Raw genomic sequence first — 13937 nt, forward strand, 5'->3', positions numbered from 1 at the left:
CTTGTCATTAATTTTTGATTCACTCTCCCAATGCAGACAAGAGTCTGGTGAATTTAACTTATGAAAAGTTTTTCCTCTGTATAAAGGACCAGTCCATATTCCATTACTGCCCAGTTTTTGACAAACTACTCACATACCGAAGACATTCGATGTTTCTGGACTACATTATTCTTATATATATATTAACTCCTCATTACAAGTGCCAAGCATTTTGTTTAACATGCAATATTTTTTTTCATGTCAAACACAGTCTCACAGTGCAACAAAAGTATCAACATTTGTAAAGAAAAAGCAGAAAATTTTATAAAAAAGAAGTGAAAAATATTGCCTGGATGCTTAAGATTTATATTCTAATTAACCCAAGCAAGTAAAAATGTTGATCTGACGTTTGATTATCAGTGAATTTTCTCTGGTGAGAGGGGGGCACTGAAATGGTTTTATGTAACTTTTTATTCATGGTAATGATGTCACCAATTGGGGAATTGTAAATAGGTTGAAAGCCTATAAAGAAGCATTGGACAGTGTGATTATGCTTTTATGGATAATTGTTTTACATATATTATTATTATTATTTATTCATTTATTCATTCATTCTTTTATTCATCCATCCACCTATCTGTTTATTCATTCATTCATCCATCATACCTGTTTATTTACGTATTCTTTCTTTCTTTCTTTTTTCTATATTCATTCATTTATTCATTTATTTATTTTTTTATTCATTTGTTTCTTTCTTTCTTTCTTTATCCATCTGTTTATGTATTTATTTATTATCTGCAGGGGTTCCCCTCTCTCCTCCAGAGCAGTGTGGACAAGCCAGCTGGTGAAGAGGATGGTGCTCGACTTACTGAAGGAGATGAACCAGCCAACTCTGGCCAAACTCTCAGGGCTCTCACAGGTAAAATAATAATAAAATAAAAGGAAAGAAATGGATTCAAATCCTGTGTGATTAAATCAGTCCTCCCCAAGTGTAAAAATGCCATATCGGATCTTCTTGTGGAGGATACATCATACATGTTAAAATTTATAGTTTGACATTGTTTTTGTTTGCAAATGAAGTGGATGCGAACAAAAGGGAAAGATTATGATGACTATTTTCAGAAAAGTGATTCTTGTATGAATTCCATAGCTGACAGGAATAAGAAGGTTTTTTTACAAAAATACTTCTAAGACATGTGACTTTGATAATTAATTGCATGCTTTGGAACTCATCCTCAATCATTCATCCACATCTTTAAATTATTAGATATATTTGTTATTTTTATTTAAACTCTGAGTTAAAATGAAAACTAACATTCACTGTCAGCATTAAAGGGAAATGATGGAGGCATGCTGATAATGAAAGTTTCAATATTATTCCTGTGTAGCTCAGGGTAACTTTAAGTGACCCTAGTAAACTGAAAAAAGTATGTGTTTGTAAACTCCATCCAGTGTGTTCCACATATAAATAAGACGGTTCTCTCCATTTCAGTCCATGATCAGCAACATAGCAAATGACAAATACAAGGCAATAATCACCTCCGAGACCTGTAAGGAGTTTGGGGAGTGGTATATCAAGTACAAGACTGAGGAGAGAGGTAAAGACCTAAATTTTAAGCTTTTTATTGATTTCCTAAACTGATTTTCAATTGTAAACACTTGTAAGGAATTAACATTGATAAAATGAACTTGTTCTAATTTCTATTTATTTAAAAAAAATAAAATAAAATAAAATCAGCTGGTAGGGTCTGCAATAGAAAAATGTTAAAAGTAACTGCTTCAAAAACATTTTTTTAACATCTTTATTCTCAAGAAGGTTAAATATTGTTGCAGTATAATTGAAGGTGGCAATTCGCCTAGGCATTACATGCTCACCTTAAATATGGTCAGATGAACCACAAGTTACTTATTTCCTTGTAAATTATCACCGTATTTGTAAATAAGACACTCAGTGAAATCAAGACTGAAAATATATGTGGGGATTGTATTGTACTTGTTGTTATTTTTACTTACAACTTGCAGTAAAATCTTTTGCAAGTCCAGAAAAAGGAGGAAATGTCACACCATCATCACGACTCACCTTTCACCCAAAGTATGAGCTCCCCCTACTGAGAGGCTGGTTCCAGAAGACAAAGACCCCCAGCGAACCTCTACTCATACATTATGTTAATGAGCTGAACAGAGGTCATGTAAGGCAAGAAAGGCCAAAGGTCACACTCGATAAACTCAAAATTTGGTGGAAAAATGAGAGACAGAAGGAGAGGAAGCAGAGAGTGAAAGAAAAGGAGGCGTTGAACCAAAGTAACTCAGGAGAGACTAGGGAGGAATCAACGGGTGGACCTCAACTGACTCAATTAGGCCTTGATGAAGGGCCATTTGAAAGGGTTTACCAGTATCCAGATACATGAGCTATGAAACTCAAACCTGCTATTCCTGTTCACCACTATGGCAGGAACAAATAAGATAGAGCCACTGTCAGTTTTCTTTTTTCTGCCATTGTGAGAAAAAAAGATGAGTCATGTTTATACTGATTTTTTTGCAAACTTACAGAAAAGTGTCAAGTTAAAAAGTTGGCATACTTTGACCACTGGTCATAATTGATGGACACTGGACTTTTATAAGTACAGATGAGTAAGCTGGTTTAAATAACCTTCATTATCATGATTTAGATGATCTTAAATATCATGATTAGGATCATCATGGTTTAAAGTATTACTGAATCATTGATAGATGCAATTAAAATGCAATTAAGGCTGTCAAAAATCTATTTAGCTGTCCTAACACCAGAGCATATGGATGCATACATATACAAATTTGGAGGCTTGGAATGTAATCAGCTTGTGGATTTCTTCTGTTCCTTTTGTTGTACACCAATTACAAACAAATGGAAGGTCAGGTAAGGTCTGCTGTGTAGGAGGCTAACAATCAAAATATTAGTTCTGAAAAGCTATTTACTTGAAACAAGTGTTTTAACACTAAGATTGCAATCCAGTGAAGGTGTTTGACTATATTTTCTCTTATGTCAATTCATGTCCAGTGACAGTAAAGGGGTTCTGCAGCAAATTATCCCCAGATTTAATGGACTGAAACTGACATTTTCACCTATCATTGAGGAATGCTCCCAGGTGCTGTTAATTTATATGCCTTCCTAATATTTTCTCAGCCTACAACTACAATCACTATAAATCAGTAGAAATCAGTTATATATATTTGTACCATGAGGCTATACTGTTAAGATGTTGATGGAAATGATAGACAGGGATTTTTCTTTTTGTAGGATATTAAATCTACAAAATTAACCCAGTTTGCAATACGATTCTCACATATGGGGGTTATCAGAGGCAGTGTAAGGGTTTTCTCTTTCAAAAGACTTCTTGTAGATACGTTCTTGTAGATACGTTCAAGTAGCTCTTTTTGTTCTGACACTGTTTAAAATAAAAAAAAGAAGTCAATCTTAATATTTTCAAGTGTGCACTTGTTTCAGGTCTTTGTTCTTAGTTACATACAGTTACATCTTTGTTCCATACATCTAAGTTGTTCCAGTGGTTTTATCTTTTAATGAGGTTTGACTTTTTAAGCCATTCCCTAAAATATACCTCCTGTCAAGAATCAAGCTCATTTTTCAGAAGTTTGAAATTCAAGTGGTTAATGTATTCTTTGTTGTTTAACTGTTCTTTGCTTTCCTGTTTTGTTCAATTATTGGATTTCTGAATAAATAACCAAAGCCATCATTTGGTTTGATGTGTATCAAATTGTTTAATTACTATTCATGAATTGGCTTTTCACAAATTTAATCTCCCAAGTGTCTGGTTTATATAATTATTATTATTAATAATAATAATAAAATAATCCACATTTCTAATTTAAGTATCTGACATTCCACCTCCAGAAAATATACTGGCTAAGAAAGACTTATTCAATCCAGCTTTTTTCTTTGGGTCCCCTTTGAGTTTCCTTTCTTTCTTTTTCTGTCTTAAAGCAACTGGACCTTTCAGTTGGCCCTCGCTGGTCTCGAGTTTTGATTTCTTGGAAAGGATTTCGTCCTCTGTGTCTTTTTGAGTGAATTCCCACTTCCTCACCTGTCCTTTCATCTTCTGTGCTTTTTCCAGGCGTTTAAATTTGTCACCCTTTTCAACATTCTGCACGTAAAAGTTGGCCTCCTTTTTCACTTGTGCAATCTCTGTCCTCATCCTCTGCCTGTGAACCTCCTTTTCATAAGCCAATCTTTCATTCAGATGAACCCACTTGAATTTGGGAAGATATTTAATGTTCCATATTTCATCATGCCACCTTGATCTTCTTTTTCCACCAATCTGAAATTAGTAAAGCCTTTCAATGGCCTAATTTTAAAAGATTTGCAGTTTAATAACCATAGGACTAATTCAAATATATTCATTTTAAATAAATTGCTAAAATAAGCCAGTTTATATCAAGAACAGGCGTCAGGTACTCTAACACAGGTGAGTCATTATTACCCAAGGCAGGAATTTTCCCAGGATAGGGGGTACAGGCTGTCCAATATTACCACCTATAATTTCCTACAAAATTTCAGGGAGTACAAGTACGCCTAAAGCCACCATATTTCCAAAAAATCTGTCCGTTTTTGAAAATAGAGGTCAACTGGTGATGCTGGCGGCCGTCCAAATGACAGCTGGGCCCCATAACTCACATGCATCACACATTGCAACCGAGCGCAAGAATCTCAATTCCATAACTCGCCCATACTTGTTCCATATAATACATTGTAGCCTCTATGTGATATTGCTATTTGCCTTATGCGATGGTTCGCTGGGAAAAGCTTTGTCCCAAGGACAAGTATGTGACATGTGTGGAAGGGGCTTTACCTGTGTGTTGTTAAGAGAAAGTGCAACTCTCTTTGCAATCCTTTTGTCTGCAAACTCCAGCCATCCCTCGGTAAATAATCTGGCCTTTTTGCCTTTTGGGGTTCTCTCTGGAAAACAAAACAAAAGCCTGTGCATATAAATCTATGACTTCCTAAAATGAATTTCAGATATTTATATATCAAACAGACTGCAACAAGGAGTTTAAACAGAAACTCCTTGACTGCAATAACAAAAGCATCATGAAATATGACTGTATTTCAATCAATTACCAAACCATAAATATCTCCTTAAAAACTTATGTCAAAGTTTAAAAACACCTCTTTTTTAATTGCAACGAGTAAGATTAAGAGACAAGTAAACCTTGAGGCAAAATGCAGTGAGATTCTTACGGTCTGGTTGTAAGAAAATCCGTCCAATTTCCCCAAACTGTTCGAAAATTTGTCGCACTTTCTTCACACTCATGTACGGTGGTATTCTGCTAAAGTAGATAATTCCAGCCTCTCGTTCTTTCTTCTCCAATTTAGCCAGTTTCAATTTGTTTTCCACTTGTTCATCCACTTGCTCATTTAGGAGTAATTCTGGATCGTCGCACGTGTCGTCCATGTTTACTAAACGAGATCTCGAGTTACTTGTGCGAGATGTAGAAGTTTTGCTGCTTTTTTCTGCTGGTTCTAGGAATTGAAATGCCACAATAATTTCCTTGCGAGTTACTTATACCTGTAAAAATAAATCAAAACAATCATGCCTTAATTGATTCTGTTGATAGCATTAAATGAAGCAACTAGTTCAGATCATACATCATGTGACTGTTCAAAATGGAGGATGAATGTTTACACGTCGACTGCTGCATGCTTTTTTTGTCTATACGGGTACTTATGCAAAACGCATGATTTCCTATGTAACGAGTTATTTAGTCCTGGTAAAACAAATCTTTTCCTCTTAAAATGGATGATCATCCCCTCAACCAGCGTCCCATAGCTTGTTGCGGACTGACGTGTTGCGATTTTATCACTCTTTGCAAGGGATTCCCCCTAGAAGATTCGGATCAAAGGTCAGTAGTACGTAGTATTTGCAGGCCCGGCAATTTCAGCGATAAAGGTCAAAATGAGAACTTTTTGATCCAGAAAACCCCGATCCTTGACGATATTATCCATGTCATGCTTGTTATGCATTTTACAAGTGGCGCATTTGACAGGTGAAAGCAAGTGGGGTAAACTGTACATATATTTTTCCACAACCAGTATACAAGAACTACCCTGTAATAGTAAATCATGAGCTCAAGTTTGACCTCGCCTTCTCAGCAACCACCAAGTGTCCTGTGTGTAGGATTGACTTGTCTAGACCTCCTGTGTTACCTTCCACACTTTCCCAAGGAAGACACTGGCAATAGGTAGAATAGAAAAACATTCTTTTTAGTATGGTGTTGGTTAATTAATTAGCAGTACACTGCAGTGCATATATTTGATACGCTACATGTAGTTTATAGACATTAAAAGCACGTCTTTACATGTACAAGTATAGACAATTAAAGCACATGTCTCATTACAGGAAATTTCTTGAGTCATTGTCAGTTTATACAAATAAATAATTTTGTTTAAAAAAACAGAGATTGGACAAAACATACAATATACACTGTAGTATAAAATCCAGTTTTGAATATATATTTTCCTTTATAATTAGTTTAGTAACTTGGTTTGTATTTTAATTTATGCCCAACTTAGTAAAGGGGGAAATGCAACCTGGAAATCATGAACTTAGCAAGACCATAATTTGGCATTATATCCTAATCTAATTTTTATCGATATGTTAAAGATAGACACATGCTCACTTAGCCAGCATTATTATCAGGGCCTGAGTGCAGGATCTCAGGTTGTGGGATTAATGTAGGATTGTTGTTAATCAATAAATATGATAAATACAATATGGTTATATATATTATTTCAGATGTATTGATATGTACTGGCAGAGAGGGGGTAATGCATCCAACACCAGCACTGTGTTAGCTCTGTTAGGAGCCAGGACTGAATGTCTCTGCACCATAGCTAATACTAGGGAGAAAGAGTAAGTTGATTATAATCCTTGTTTCTCTCGGTTCTCTCTCTCTTTCTCCCTCTCTCTCTCTCTCTCTCTCTCTCTCTCTCTCTCTCTCAGACACACAAACACACAACAAAGTCAGGAATACGGGAATAAAGTTTGAGTAAAAGTATTTTGCAGCTGTTGGAAGCTAGCCGTAGTAGAATTAAAATTTGTTTAGCAAAGCATTTGTGTAAAGTTAATTATGCTGAACTGAGTGAAAGCATAGGCTAAAGCAGACTACTGCAATTTTGGATTCTGATTTCAAATTTATCTCTAGCTGAACAGAACAATTCATTTACAAATGAAAATTTTCTGTCAAAAATAAAGAACAGAGATATCAGGAGATCATCAATTAATGCTTTTATTTTTTCCTTTTTTTTAGGTTTTTAAAAGAAGATTTTGCCAAATATGCTGTAAACATTGAGAACTGTGTCTACCTGGACGACTGCACCGCTCCAGTGTCTAACTGCATTATCAATGTACAAAATGGATCAAGAACCATCCTACACAGCAACAAGTACAGTAATTACTCAATCTTTTCTATGCAGTAAAAGCACCACAGAAATGCTTTATAGAAATATAGTTTTGTGATTATAAAATTATGTATCTGAAAGTTTGATAATTTTTGTCCATTGAAAACACCGAGTCATTACCATAGGAATTCATGGCATACTATACAGACAGGTTTAGTGGTGGTGGGGATTTGCCAACAATTTATTTGCCTTACGCCTGACTGTTTTGTGCAATTTGCATATTTTTTTCAAAAAAAAAATTTTTTTTCAAATTTTTTTGCTTGAATAATGGTATTTTACCTTCTAGGAGCTTGCCTGAGTTTTCCTACAAAGACTTCCAGAAGATTGATCTTAAAAAGCAAAAATACCAGTGGGTCCATTTTGAGGTAAAACTTTGAATAGAAAAGAAATAAAATAGTTTTTCTTTTCATCAGATTATTTATTATTCAGTAAAAAGTCATTAATAGTTTGTTTGTATTTATTACATGGTGATATATAAACTTTAATAGAGTGTCATCATCATCATCATTGCTCTTCGTCCCGCGTGGGACATAAGGCCACAGTCACTTCTTTCCATTTGGCCCTGTCTCTGGCTACGTGCTGGGCCTGTCCCCATGTAAGGTCCCCCTCCCTCAGCTCTGCCATTATTGTTCGGCGCCAGGTGGTCTTGGGCCTTCCTCTCTTTCTTTTTCCGGGTGGTGTCCATCTCAGAGCTACCTTTGGTACTCTGTTCTCGTCCATCCTAAGTACATGGCCGAGCCATTTAAATCGCCGTCGCTTGATCTGCCCTACAATACTCTGGCTCCCTGTCAGTATGTACAGGTCATGATTGGAGATCTTATTTGGCCAGAATATGCGGCAGATCCTGCGGAGACACCTGTTATGGAAGGACTCTACTCTGCTCATGTCAGACTTTGTAAATAGAGTGTGGTTATGGTAAAAACTTGAAAATTTCATCATTTAAATATTGATTAATATTTTTAATTGCATGAGTCTTACATGGCCATATTAGGTGATGAACCTTTCAAAAGTATCGAGAGGGCCATTTTCAAGTTTTACTGAATTTTCAAATTGAAAAAAAAATTCATCAACAGAGAATCGCCTTCCCACAATATTTCCAAGAATTACTACAATTTACGCAAGTCTGATGTGCCTCCTTCCTACCCAGGGTCGCCCCAATGTCCCAGATATTTCTAGTATGCTTCAAGCCATAGACAGCCATAATAAGGCACATCCAGATGAGAAAATAATTACTTCAGTGGAGCTAGAGAAGACCAGGATGGAAATAGGTGAGACAATTCTGGATTTGTTTGTCTTAAACAGGAAATTAAATAAGTTTTCCATAAATATGGCAATTTTTGGACAGGAGAAGAGCAGGATAGAAATTGGTGACATTAATTTAGCCTGTTAATCTTCAACAGCTAGTGAAAAATTATGTGACAGATAAGACAGGCATTTTGTTAAATATGACACTTATTGGCAGGCAGTGTGTTAGAAGTTTTGACATACAGAGAACATCTATACATTGTGTTAGATGTGACATGATAGCAATACATTCAGTGTGTTAGATGTGACATGATAGCAATACATTCAGTGTGTTAGATGTGACATGATAGCAATACATTCAGTGTGTTAGATGTGGCATATGATAGCAATGCAATCAGTGTGTTAGATGTGGCATATGATAGCAATGCAATCAGTGTGTTAGATGTGACATGGTAGCAATGCATTCAGTGTGTTAGATGTGACATGGTAGCAATGCATTCAGTGTGTTAGATGTGACATGGTAGCAATACATTCAGTGTGTTAGATGTGACATATGATAGCAATGTATTCAGTGTATTAGATGTGGCATATGGTAGCAATACATTCAGTGTGTTAGATGTGACATGGTAGCAATACATTCAGTGTGTTAGATGTGACATGGAAGCAATGCATTCAGTGTGTTAGATGTGACATGGTAGCAATACATTCAGTGTGTTAGATGTGACATATGACAGCAATGTATTCAGTGTATTAGATGTGGCATATGGTAGCAATACATTCAGTGTGTTAGATGTGACATGGTAGCAATGCACTCTGTGTTTTACAACATGACATATGATAACGATGGATTCAGTGTGTTATTTGTGATGCCTCTAATTTTGTACATGTTTAAATTAACTATTTTATTTTCTTCCAATGTTTCAGTACCTCTCTTAGATAAAGCAGATTATGTATTTGTGAGCAAGGAGCATGCTCAGATTCATGGTTACCAGTGTAAAGAAGACACTGTGGAGGGATTGGGCACAAAAATAAGAGACAGGTACAACACAAGGCCTCTCCACTACATCTCCTTCCTCCAACGTGTTCAACCCTCTCCTCACCCCCAACCCCTCTCTTCCAACCTCTCTCTCCTCCACCCCTCAAATCCAACCCCTTTCCAAATTTAAGTGACAGAATGTGCAATTAATCTTATATGGATTCACCTTATTTCATTCATTAACCATACTCTTGTTATTATTTGTGTGTACGTGTTTGGGAGGGGGACTTGTTTTTTGATTTCATAGATTACCCTACAATTCATTCATTTTCAAGTATAAATTTGCTAAATTACCTAAGTTAAATTGATTTTGTAAATTAATTGGTTATTTTTTCTTGTTCATCAGCTCAGTGATAATTTGTGCCTGGGGGGAGAGTGGCGCTTGTGCCAAACCTAAACATGGACCAATAGTGGCATCTCCAATTTTTCCACCAGAGGGCGGTGTGGTAGACACTCTAGGTGCTGGCGACTCATTCAACGCTGGCGTCATATTTGCCCTGAGTAGGGGGAAAATGTTACAAGAAGCTGTGTCATTTGGGTGCCTAGTTGCTGGAAAAAAGTGTGGATTTCGTGGATTTGAAGGTCTGAAAGGTTTTCCTCTTTGACCAAGTGACAGTTGGAGTGTTATTACTTTAAAAAATTGAGAAGAAAAGAAAACAAAGCTGTTGTTTAAAGAATAAAAACTTCAACCAAGGTAAGAAAAATGATTTTAAATGGTTTTGATTTAAAAAAAAAAAGTTCAACAGCGAAAGAACTGCCAGATGCCACTAGGTCAGTAACTTCAGTCAATACAAGTAAAGGATTGGTAAAAAAAAAATGACAGAGGAAAAAGGGAAATTAGTTCTTTTGCTTAAATGTGAGCTGACAATCCTTGTGTTACTATCCAGATATTTTACACTCATTATACCAAGCACTTGTCACACGTATATATATATATATATATGTAGTGTGTGTGTGTGCGTGTGCGTGTCATCTTAGCAATACACTGATACTAATTTGCAGGTGAATTAAATAACATTGATATCATTACTGCTTTTAATTAAGACCTCGATTAAGTGCCATATTATCTGAATATCTTATTTTAACTATTTTATTTTTTGGAGGGGGTGTCTTTAATTTAGACATTTGGTGGTAATCAGAAAACTACCAAATTTTATTTCATGGCAAGGTTTTCTTTTCCTGTCTGCAATAAGAATGGCAAATTTTATGTTGAAAATTTTGGCTGCCATTTTCTTGAATTTTATTAAAATAAAACAAATAGACCTTGTAATTCTGTGTCGTTATTACAAATGTAGTCTTTACATACTGTTCTGATAATTTGTAGTACAACTCATCACTTCACATCTGATTACTACACAAATACCAAGATTATATAAAAACATTCCTGTATTAAAGTGGTGCTTAAATGTAAATCAAAATCCATAAATTTTCCATATGAAATTAAATCTTAGGGTGCATTCACATCTAGAAGAGTCAAGGTCTAATAAGGCCGCGACCTAAATATGGCGGACCTACATGAAAGGGAAACCCCCTAATCCTCTAATGATCTCTCCGCCTCTCAAACGCCTCCCCATGTGTTGTCCCGGTTGAATTGAGCCGAGATTTAATTAGTGTGCCCCTGCAGGGACGACGTAGGGGGAGGCATGTGAGAGGCGGAGATTTGTTGCATGATTGAAAAAATAATTCTACGCAATATCATACACAATGAAGCATTGAAATGCTAATATAATCAAATAACACCAATTATACCATTATATAAAAATACCCAGTTTCAGGATTTTCAGTCTTCATTTTGATTATTTGTTCCATAAAGTCCCCGAGTAAAAAAAATACTTTATGAGTAAAAAAACGTTTCGTTTCATCATCTTATCTGTCTTCATTTTGATTATTTGTTCAAGTCACAGAAGTCAGATATATTACAGTCATTATACCAAAGACTTGCTCATGTTATGTATATATATATTTTTAATTACCAATATTATATCAAGACGGTTATATTTTCACCTCCATTTATTAGTCTTGGCAATACTTTGATGTTGGTTTGCAGGGTATTGCAAAAATGTTGAAAAATAATGGAACCAAAATGCAAGAGCCCTATTAACTGCCATTGGAACTTAAAATTTTTATTCAAGTTTTCGTTTTGTATTGTTGGGAGGTGGAAAGTGCCCTTAATTAATAGGCATATAGTCTAATGTGGTAATCAGAAACCTGCAAATTTTATGTGAGTTTTCTGGTGTTCAACAAGATTTCATAATAAATACGTTTTCTTTTAAATCTGAAATGAGTGGATGCACTAGGTGTGAAACACTTCTAATAAACTGCAAAATTTTAAGCCATATTTCAGATCAAATTTAGTATTAACATAATTTGAATTACAAGCCATGTCTACTCACCCTGAGCTTCAGAGATAACTTGACACGATGGAGATAGGCTATAGTGAAGAGGTTAGTGTCAAGTTATCTCTGAAGCTCAGGGTGTGTCTACTCTGAAAACTACACAATTTAAAACGTTAAAATAAGTTTTTTTAGCCATCAGATATATTGTTCTATAACTTCAACAACTCACAAACTTTTGAATTTAAATTGTGCTCTTTTTGATGCATTGTTATTGGTCGACCCTGAAAATTTCTAGTCTTTAAGTAGAAAAAGTTTTCATGTTATCAATTAATCAAAAACACACCGGCACCTATCAGAAGTCACATAGGCTGACACAGCATTTTTTGACTGAAGATTTAATTTTTTTTTTTTTTTGACATGCCAAAACTAAAAAGGGTAGAGTCATGAAATTTCCAGCATTTATAAAAAAACAATTTATCTAAAATATTTAAAATTAATTGCAATACCTCCAAAACTGCTGAAGTTATTAAACTTTGAAATAAGTAATTTTTCTATTAAGTCACCTAATTGAGACATTTTTTAAAAATATGTGATATGGTTTTAAATTGTAAATAGATAAAAACAGATACAAAATCATACTTATAAATTTAAACAATAACATAGCAAGTTTGATTGAAAACGTGGACAGTATAAAAAATATCAAGGAAACTATAATTATAAAACTACAAGAGTACATCTATATAAACATTTATGAAGTAGAAATAATAAATAATGGTCTGTTCTGCTGTAAAATTTGTAAAATTAAAAAAAAATTAATGTATGCATAAGACATTAAAAAAAAAAAATTACATAAAATTTGAACTGAGTTATAAGACTAGTGCAATAATTAAGCAATGTTCTTGAGATGATACAAATCTTGCAAGCCCTAATCATTTATATTTGACAAAATGTATCAAGGTTTGTTACATAATTGTTTTGGTTCTGACAATTCTTAACATAAAAACATCTTAGTCTCCTCTTGTCCATTGGTCTACTGTTATGGTTGCAAATCCACTGCAGGAGTTCAATAGTTAGGGACCATTCCCACAGATATTTGGATCGATCTATCTCCCTGGGGAGTCTCACTAAATTTTTGTCAACTTGACCAGCTTAAATGTCTGTCATGCCTAGTAAAGCTGTTTGGGGATAGTTATCTTTATCCCCTAGCTGATTGGGTAGGCGTGACAGACATTTAAACCGGTTATTTGATAGCAATTTAGTGAGACTCCCATGGGAGTTAGATCGATCTCTAGGCATGGGAACCCACTCTTAGAATGTGCTGTGGTGAATGCGGATAAAAAAATTGATGTAGTTCAGCTTCTCTCACTTTCAGTTTATTTGCACAATCAGAAAGGTTTTCATCTAGTAGTGCTTTACGTAAAGTAGAATATGGACGTTTGTCCATTTCTGCCTTCAAAATAACATTTAACAGTTTCCTGTTTGCCTCAGTCATTGGCCCATTAAATTGATCTTCTTCATAATGTTCTATCATCCCAGCGGCCACCAAATGGTTCCTCATCATTTCTGGGTTCATTGTACAAATCAAATAACGAAAACTACTTATAATTTTCAACTTCTCAAGCTTATATCGGCATGCTTCCTAAAAAGGAAAATTTAAATAACTTTGTCATAATTTAAAAATCATTAATGGTTGGTATAAATCAATAAAGCCATTGACATGCATTTGTTTTTCATATGTGGCAATGATTCCCCGTTTTGTGCCATCAAATCATTCCCCTGAAGAATTACCCAATGTGCTTTTCTTAAATACATCTAAAAAAATCCATTATGTTTTATCATGATAAATTACAAGAAGAATATAATACAGTGCAAACATTGATAAGTCATT

General features: G+C 34.9%; 4 protein-coding genes across 5 annotated transcripts in view; 2 read left to right on the forward strand and 2 right to left on the reverse strand.

Moving 5' to 3' along the window:
* The first annotated feature begins 464 nt into the window (after positions 1 to 464).
* On the forward strand, positions 465 to 2387 carry LOC106167793 (uncharacterized). The gene is made up of 4 exons (XM_086994171.1): positions 465 to 484; positions 781 to 898; positions 1472 to 1577; positions 2002 to 2387. The coding sequence occupies exons 1-4, from the start codon at positions 465 to 467 to the stop codon at positions 2385 to 2387; spliced, it is 630 nt and encodes a 209-aa protein (XP_086850297.1).
* LOC106167803 (activator of basal transcription 1) lies at positions 2191 to 5602 on the reverse strand. Its single transcript, XM_013546676.2, has 3 exons — positions 5213 to 5602; positions 4824 to 4930; positions 2191 to 4292 (listed from the first exon to the last, which is right to left on the reverse strand). The coding sequence occupies exons 1-3, from the start codon at positions 5424 to 5426 to the stop codon at positions 3843 to 3845; spliced, it is 771 nt and encodes a 256-aa protein (XP_013402130.2). The 5' UTR covers positions 5427 to 5602; the 3' UTR covers positions 2191 to 3842.
* A 2-nt stretch (positions 5603 to 5604) lies between these two features.
* LOC106167802 (ketohexokinase) lies at positions 5605 to 10983 on the forward strand. 2 transcript variants are annotated; one of them, XM_013546674.2, is made up of 7 exons: positions 5605 to 5874; positions 6768 to 6884; positions 7282 to 7416; positions 7719 to 7797; positions 8580 to 8700; positions 9602 to 9716; positions 10060 to 10983. In XM_013546674.2, the coding sequence occupies exons 1-7, from the start codon at positions 5768 to 5770 to the stop codon at positions 10316 to 10318; spliced, it is 933 nt and encodes a 310-aa protein (XP_013402128.2). In that variant the 5' UTR covers positions 5605 to 5767; the 3' UTR covers positions 10319 to 10983. The 2 variants fall into 2 exon arrangements, with proteins under 2 accessions (XP_013402128.2, XP_013402129.1); XM_013546675.2 differs by lacking the exon at positions 5605 to 5874 and adding an exon at positions 5881 to 6213.
* The window catches only part of LOC106167791 (3'-5' exoribonuclease HELZ2-like), a 37866-nt gene continuing 34858 nt past the window's right edge, over positions 10930 to 13937 (reverse strand). Inside the window, exon 35 of the mRNA XM_086994127.1 lies at positions 10930 to 13688. Within this exon, the coding sequence (XP_086850253.1) occupies positions 13338 to 13688 (351 nt within the window). The 3' untranslated portion in view covers positions 10930 to 13337. The remainder of the gene's footprint in view (positions 13689 to 13937) is intronic.

This window comes from Lingula anatina, chromosome 8, assembly GCF_051362555.1.
Source record: "Lingula anatina isolate TDL-2025a chromosome 8, LinAna3.0, whole genome shotgun sequence".
NCBI classification, from domain to species: domain Eukaryota; kingdom Metazoa; phylum Brachiopoda; class Lingulata; order Lingulida; family Lingulidae; genus Lingula; species Lingula anatina.